Here is a 7,610-nt window from a genome sequence, read left to right on the forward strand (position 1 = left end):
ATTTGGAAGACCCCGCAAATTCCGGGGAAAAAACTCCGGGGAAAAGTGGGCGGAGTCGGGGGCGGAGCCTAAAATGCAATCCTGGCACGGTTTTGCCGCAAGGTTTTTTTGCACATTTGGACACGGTCATGAGCGGCGGAGCCTAAATTGCAACCCTGGCACGGTTTTTCTCGACTCCCCCCACTTTTCACCTGAATTTGCGGGGTCTCCCATTTGGGGACAGTTCTTCTCCGGATCGATTCGATTCTGTTGCAGCCCTGTTAGATACCTGTTCGGAAAAGGTACTCCGATTTTGGAACGCAAAATGAAGAAAAAAACTTTATTCAATCAAGTAAAAGCTGATCGATTCTATTTTGAACCCATAGCCCTAAAGAGAAGTAAAAAGAAGAAGTGGATATCGCCATGATTACAATTATTCATGTTTGTAGAAGATCGGTGTGGGAGGAGAGCGGGGTGGGAAAAGAGACAGAACGAGGATATGTATGATATAGAAATTATTTTTAAGCTTCTTCATCCTTCTTAGCATCGAGCTCGGGATCAAATTTGAGACGAGGCCAGCCGGTGCCATGCTTCTGTTTCAGCGAGATTTCAACTTTCCTTTCGCCGATCACTACTCGACTTTCTTCCGGCAAAACTCATCCCACAAATCATAATCGAGATCCACGTCGGCGTTTCCAAATCCGTGCTTCATGGTGACACGAAGGGTGTGCCCGTCAGAGACGATATTGGCCGTTTCTGGCAGAGCTCCACGGCAATAGACATTGATAGTTACGAAACCATTACTAGAGAACCAATCTTCCCGGAATTTACTGACAACTTCATTCTGAAAACGCTGACTTTGCAAAATTGATTCCAATTAAAATCCTCACATTTCTGAATTTGTGTTCTGATGCAGTACATCCCACTTGCTCAAGGAACGTTCCGAAGTTGGAGGTTTTCTTTTTACAGCACGACCAGTACTTCATTCCTTCGTGGAATATTGCCGTTCCAGGATGATGTACGCATCCATGTGAGCTTTTTGTTCCGTCGTACTCAGCTGTACATCCGTTATTCCGGCACGGAGCTCCAATTTGGACGTCTTCGCTCTGAGCTGCCTCGGCGACTTCTTTGAGTTTTCTTTCGATAGCCGCAGTAGCTCCGGGAGTCACTTCTACCTACAATCCCGTTTTGTAAAAGAACTATTTCGTATTTATTGTTTTTTTTTTTCAAAGAAAACTCACATTTAAGGTTACTTCAACTCTTTCCGATGAATCGTTTTTCTCCGACTTTCCAGACTTGTTGAGTCCTTTCCAAACAATAACGTCTTCCTCCTTTTCTGGTCGAATTTCTTTAACAGCTGCCACTTTCACAATGTCTACTGGTTTTTCATTACTATGCTTTCCACGAGTGCATCCCTTGTAACCCATCCAGGTTCCGAAGTCGGTGCTCTTCTTATCACAACACGTCCAAATTTTATAAGCATCATGGAAGTAGGGAGCGCCTGGGTGGTAAGTGCAAGCTTCTGAGAATCGAATTTGAACAGATTTCTTTAAATCAGAAAACTTACCGCTATTATTTTCCGTTGGGTCGAACATAAGTCCACATCCTTTGTGATAGCATTGCAGCTTTCCTTCGTCAACCATCTCAAAAGTTAAACGACGAAAATGCTTCAAATATCTGGCTAAACGATCCGGTTGTCAAAGCTGAATGCTCGAGAAATTTCGACGCCACGCCCATCGCCCCGCCCAATGCAAGCGTGCGGCGCGTTTCTTCAACGACTTTTCGCAAGGCTTCCTAACGCGAAACACCCTTCTCCTCCAAAAATAAATGTGCATCTAAATCTGAGACATACTATATCGAAAATATTTTATGCACCGATTGTTCGAGAAAAAAGAGCAGGTGATAAGAAATAAAACCAGACAATAAATTAAACGGGGTGGGAAGAGTAGTTGACAATAAAATGGACATGAAAAGATTCAGTTAAATTTGATTATTACTTCTTCTCAGCACTCTCGGCTTCCTTCTCCTTCTTCTCATGCTCTGCAATCAATCCATCGACTTCCTTGGTAGAAAGTTCCTCGAGAACAGTCTTTCCATCACGACGAGTGAGAACAGCCATTTCGACTTTCTCGGAAGCAAGCTTCACGTCAAGTGTCTTCCAGAGAACTTTGATAGCCAACTTTTTGGCTTCCTCGAGAGTTGGAGACTTGTACTCTTGCTTCAGCAAGGTGACGGCAGCCTGATGGTTGCTTCCAATGCATGTAGCCTTCCATCCAGTGTAGTTTCCAGATGGATCAGACTGGTAGAGCTGGTATCCGTAGTGTTTGTCCCATCCGGCGTAAAGGAGCGAAACTCCGAACGGTCTTTTTCCTCCTGTAAACAAATGGAAAATTTTAATTACAAAAAATCCGATTTTACCAATCTGTGTGTATCTCTGCTTTTCATTGCAAAGATTTTGAACAAGCTGCTCGACTGGCATCTCCTCTCCGTAGCTGTTGCGATAGCTGGCAGCCCACCATCTCAAATGGTTGATGAGAATGTTGGCATCAGCAGTGATTCCAGCAACAGTGCACGAGATATTGTCCGAGAGACGGTAAACCTTCTCGGTCAAAACCGAATCGTCCAAAAGCTTATGGACATTCTTTCTCTCGGCAGCGATCACGATTCCATCCGATGCTAAGATGCCGAGACAGGTTCCGGCGTGTCCGATAGCCTCCATGGCATATTCAACTTGATAGAGTCTTCCCTCTGGAGAGAAGATGGTCGTTCTACTATCATAACGACGAGCCATCTGAAAGATCAAGTTTGATTCTTTAGAATAAATATGCTGAGATTTAGAGAGAAGAACAAAGTATTTTCGCAAAGCTCCTGAACGATATTCTTCAATATCGAGGATCAATTTCTGAAGATTCTTTAATTTCTAAAAACAAAGAAAAAGGTCCAAAGGCCTGGAAGAATCAGAAAATCGGCGCTTGAAAATGATGACTTGAAAATTTTTCTCTTCGGAGCGTGCTTGCGCCTTTTGGTTTTCTCGGCCATGACCGAACTTTTTTCTGTTTTCTTCGTGTTTCTGCGACGCTTCACTAACAAATTCAAATGAAATGGCCGCAATTTCTGAAAATGAGCTGAAATTCTTACGACTTCTGGAAAGAACAAAACGATTAACCAAAGAAAATCTCTCTACGAATGTCTGGAAGGTACGGAAAACCATTCGAGACTGAAAATAAAAATGTTGTTTCCCCAGGTTTCGGCCGCTACAAAATTGCTGAATGGTATGATTTATACACTTCAAGATGATAAGTGAGTCTTTTTTGCGTTGAAATTCTGATTTCGGCGGATTTCAGTAAACTCATTGACATACTCCACGAATACAGGCAAGAAGTTTTACAACTAAAGCTGTTGGCTGAAGCAGAATCCAAGGTTGGTTATGAAATACTTATGAAATTGCTAAGTTAAATAGTTATTTTCAGTCATCAACAGAAGAAAGTCTGAAAGTGATTGAGAAAATTCCATGTGTGTTCGCTGATGTCCCAGTCGATGTTACTGATGTTGACAGCTGTATGTTTCTGCTCTTAAAAGTTTTTCTATATGTGAATTGCAGCTAATCTTGACGAATTCGAAAAAGAGTCAGCAGCTGGCCTCAGGGCGGTCCAACGTTCCATCTATCGGACAGACCTTCGGAGACAGCTGCTTTCTACGACCAAGCAGAAAATGGCTGATACATCTGGTAAGAGTTTGTCCGAAATGACCTTTTGATCAGTTCCAAATGTTCAGAGGATGATAAATTCATCAAGAACGAGCGCCTTGAGGAAGATCTGGCGAACGATTTACTCTCTATGACCAAATCGTTGAAAACAGTGATGTCTGCCGCTGGAGAAGTGATAAAAGATGACAATCAGAAATTGACGAAGATGCAGAAGCAAGTGGAAAGTAATACTGCTGCGCTAGAGGTAACTTTTCTTGATTGATTTGTCTCGACATGATCTCTCTTCTTGATAAATGACAAACCGTTTCCGCTGATCATGTTCTTGCCCTTTAAAAGATCAAAACCTACAAACAATGTTTTTCATACTTGTAATCCGGGCCTTTGCCGGGCCTTCGCGGGCCCTGCCATAACTTCTTTCAGAATCAATGTTTTCGAACCAACTCAATCAGGTATGATAGAGCTCCACGAGTACTACAAAACGGTATTATTTGGAATACTGTATCTTGTCTTTGAACAGAGTTACAGAGCAAAAAGAGCAAAAAAAAAAGCAGGCCCGCCCCGGGCCTGCCGGGCCCTGCGAGAAAAGCCACTTTATGATCTGTAACTTTGTTCATAGATAAGATACAGTATTCCAAATCATGCCGTTTTGTAGTACTCGTGGAGCTCTATCATATCTGATTTAGTTGGTTCGAAAATATAGATTCTAAAAGAAATTATGGCAGGGCCCGCGTAGGCCTGGCAAAGGCCCGGATTACAAGTATGATGTTTTCTTTTCTCAGGTCGAAAGCGCTCGGGCCGCCCATCATGCCTACAAATGCGGCCTTGATTGTATGCGAGTCTTCCTCTTCATGTTTCTTCTAATGAGCTTCGTTTCAATGGTTATGGTTATGAAAATTTTTCCAAAACGGGCAACTTATTAGTGATTGGGTTATAAATGAAGTAATTTATTTTAAACACATGATTTCTTTTTGCTCCAACGATGCTCACTTGGTTTTTAACCATTCCACTTACTTTTTATTTTGTCCCTTCTTGTTAGTAATACAATATCATTATTCTCCACAGAATGGCGACGACACCTTCAACTCCAAGTGCAGGCGTGGCGCACAATCTCATGGAACAGGGATGGTTTTGGGGAGACGCCGATCGATCAACGGTTTCTCAAGCACTATCTGATCAGCCCGATGGATCGTTTGTTGTCAGAAACGCCAGCCAACCCGGCGATTACACACTTTCGGTCAAATACAATAATCAAGTGAAGCTTCTTCGTATTGCCGTCAAGGATGGAAAATGCGGATTCAACACAGACCAGCTGACGCATGATTCAGTTATCAAGCTTATCGAGTTTCACAGAAACATTTCGCTTAATGTATTCAACGATTCATTGGATGTTCGCCTCTTATACCCCGTTTCTGTTCGTCGAAATTCTCAAAATGGAAAGCCATTGTTCAAGAAAGGACATCTTCAGCAAAGATTGATTCTAAATGCAAGGAACGATACAGGTGAGTAGCAGCTGGAATGATTTCCCAAAGAACAAATTTTCAGAATGGCGAGAACGGCTGGAATTAGAGAATCTGCGAGCAGTTCATTTGGCATTTGAGAGAGGAGCTAAGCTCTATGATTCTGCTCATCAGGAAATGGAAAAAGCAGAGACATTGTACCATGCACTGACTCAGTCCATTCGAGACAATGAGGTCAAATTGGAAAAGTTGCAAACTGTTCTGGAAACAGAATCTGTGGTGGTGAACGAGAGTGCAGCCTCATTATCGCATAGTGAAATGCTCAAAAATGTATTTGTTAATAACAAAACGGTATGTTCATTTATCGATCGTAATCCTCTTACTTTTTTTTTTTGCTTCAGTTTCTGGAAGAGAGTATCAGACGAATCCAAGCCGAGCTTGAATCTTCAACAGAAAAGAAAAAGACGCTCTCTGGGATTTTGGTTGAAATCTCAACAAAAAAAGAAAACTGGAAAGCACGACTGTACAAATTGATGGAACTTCGTGGCGCAGTTTACGATCAAATCGATCCATCGTTGAGTCACAAAATGGGATCGATTTTGGATGCTGGAGCAGAGTTGATCAACAGTGAGCCAACCAAAGTGACACAGCTTTTGGTAGACATGGAATTGAAATGGACACCAGCACAATTCCTCATGTGTGGAGCATCGAAAGAGAACGCTGCAAACGCACTCATTCATGCCCGCTATCGAATTGCACAACTTGATAAGGCTGTTGGACTGAAACGGGAACCCATGGATGGAATCTTCCTCATCCGTGCTTCAGCATCTCAGGTATGAAATTCAAAACTTGCGCTAACAGTTATTAAACAATTTCTAATTTTTAGTCGGATAAACTAGTGTTGAGCGTTCTGTATGGTGAACGTGTCTCTCATTGTCTCATTGAACAAAACGAGGAAGGCTGGGGATTCGAACACAGCAACGTCTACTTGACCACTATTGCTGACTTTGTTCGATACTACTCTCACTTCAGCCTGGAAACACACGCAGACGCCATCAAGACCACTCTCAAAATGCCTGCGTTTGATCCGGTTACTAAAGACACTTCTAGACCGTTGCGCAACGGACCAGGACAGATTTTCACAGCACTTCCGATATCAACAAAATATATGGAGAAGGCACTTCTTAGTGACGACCCTACCAAGTCACCAGTGTCTCCAGAGCCAAGACCCGATTTGTGGAATTCCAGCTCACCCGACAACAGATCGACAGACTCTCGACTCGTTCGTCCGACGAGTTTCCCTGAAACCATTCCAGAATAATTTGATCTCCCGTACCTCTTCAATACTTCCGAACTTTAATTTATGTTCATAATTTTTATTCATCGTTCAAATGTATAAATTGACCCAAATAATTGACACAAAACATGAATTTAAACACGACGATTCATTCGTGTGTTGAAGCGAACAATATTCTCTTCCTGAGTCAGCGCAATGTGCCCTTTGGTTTGTTTTCTCATCACATGAATCAAGCTAAGAAAAAATGACATTGTGACCATTGAGCACACGACAGTTGCCAGCCACCAAGCAGTGTTGTTCCATCGAATCGAACTGTAGAGCATTGTCATTGTGTTGACGGTGAAGAGAAACGAGAACGAAGAAGTGAATACACTTTCCTGAAAACGATTTTCCGACTGATTTTGGAAAAAAAACTCGTTATGCTCACCCAGAAGATCCACTCATCTGGTTCGGTTTTATTGAAGTTAAAAGCGTCACAAATGACAAAAACTGCTGCTCCGATTATTGTGAAAATGGAAGTGAGAAGGACCGCGTAGGTGGGTGGGAATTGAGAACCAACGGAACTTGTTAATATAAAAACCACCAGACTGCCCAGCTGAAAATTTCCAGACTTTTTAAAATTAAATTTACTGGTTTTACAGTTTGGAAAATTTGAAGAGCGGACGAATACTTCGCCAGTTTCCATCCTTCGAATTTCGGTTTGGGATATTTTCTGAATTTTTTTAAAAAATAAATTAAATCTAAATTGTTATTTTACCTCACAGAATGCATGGCAAAATTGTGTGTATGAAAGAGTTTTAGAGCTCTGTGTTATGCTATTGACTCAAATGATAACTGATAAGAATTTTGTGAGGAGTCATCGGGAGTTCTATTGATTGAACAGGCAAAAAACTCCAGATTTATAAAAAAGGTATCATGAAAAATCAGACAGAACAAAACAATTTTTTTGTATTATCCTTGTCAGAGAAAAAAAGGTTGAGTCGAAGTGTATGCGATGTTTGTAAACAAATATCTGAAAGCGTAAACAACCGGAAACAGTTGAAACGAGTGCGACAGTAACCCGGCGGGAAAATGTTAAATTTACCTATTTTTTAGTTTTTCTCATATTGTCTATTCAATAAAACGTGGGCGCGCCGCAGGTTGCAAAGTGACACGCCCCTTTATGAAACGC

The 7,610-nt window shown here is 41.8% G+C and overlaps 5 protein-coding genes across 5 annotated transcripts in view; 2 read left to right on the forward strand and 3 right to left on the reverse strand.

The window, feature by feature from the left end:
• Positions 1-610: 610 nt before the first annotated feature.
• Positions 611-1,622, reverse strand: Cbr-chp-1 (the record flags this gene model as incomplete). Its single annotated transcript, XM_045236476.1, has 3 exons — positions 611-823; positions 870-1,154; positions 1,221-1,622. The coding sequence occupies 3 exons, from the start codon at positions 1,620-1,622 to the stop codon at positions 611-613; spliced, it is 900 nt and encodes a 299-aa protein (XP_045094364.1).
• A 350-nt stretch (positions 1,623-1,972) lies between these two features.
• Positions 1,973-2,770, reverse strand: Cbr-pas-3 (the record flags this gene model as incomplete). Its single annotated transcript, XM_002639939.1, has 2 exons — positions 1,973-2,352; positions 2,398-2,770. 2 exons carry the CDS (start codon positions 2,768-2,770, stop codon positions 1,973-1,975), a joined length of 753 nt encoding a protein of 250 aa, XP_002639985.1.
• Positions 2,771-3,208: 438 nt separating this feature from the next.
• On the forward strand, positions 3,209-4,605 carry Cbr-use-1 (the record flags this gene model as incomplete). Its single annotated transcript, XM_045236484.1, has 7 exons — positions 3,209-3,279; positions 3,324-3,399; positions 3,450-3,537; positions 3,581-3,706; positions 3,754-3,929; positions 4,205-4,270; positions 4,465-4,605. 7 exons carry the CDS (start codon positions 3,209-3,211, stop codon positions 4,603-4,605), a joined length of 744 nt encoding a protein of 247 aa, XP_045094365.1.
• A 143-nt stretch (positions 4,606-4,748) lies between these two features.
• On the forward strand, positions 4,749-6,463 carry Cbr-aap-1 (the record flags this gene model as incomplete). Its single annotated transcript, XM_002639941.1, has 4 exons — positions 4,749-5,184; positions 5,228-5,493; positions 5,544-5,975; positions 6,029-6,463. 4 exons carry the CDS (start codon positions 4,749-4,751, stop codon positions 6,461-6,463), a joined length of 1,569 nt encoding a protein of 522 aa, XP_002639987.1.
• A 110-nt stretch (positions 6,464-6,573) lies between these two features.
• CBG10816 overlaps positions 6,574-7,610 on the reverse strand; it is a gene marked incomplete at both ends in the record, with an annotated part of 3,387 nt that continues 2,350 nt past the window's right edge. Inside the window, 2 exons of the mRNA XM_045236496.1 lie at positions 6,574-6,816; positions 6,867-7,034. Coding sequence (XP_045094366.1) covers positions 6,574-6,816; positions 6,867-7,034 — 411 coding nt within the window. The remainder of the gene's footprint in view (positions 6,817-6,866; positions 7,035-7,610) is intronic.

This window comes from Caenorhabditis briggsae, assembly GCF_000004555.2.
Source record: "Caenorhabditis briggsae complete genome, chrI, whole genome shotgun sequence".
In the NCBI taxonomy this organism is placed as follows: Eukaryota; Metazoa; Nematoda; class Chromadorea; order Rhabditida; family Rhabditidae; genus Caenorhabditis; species Caenorhabditis briggsae.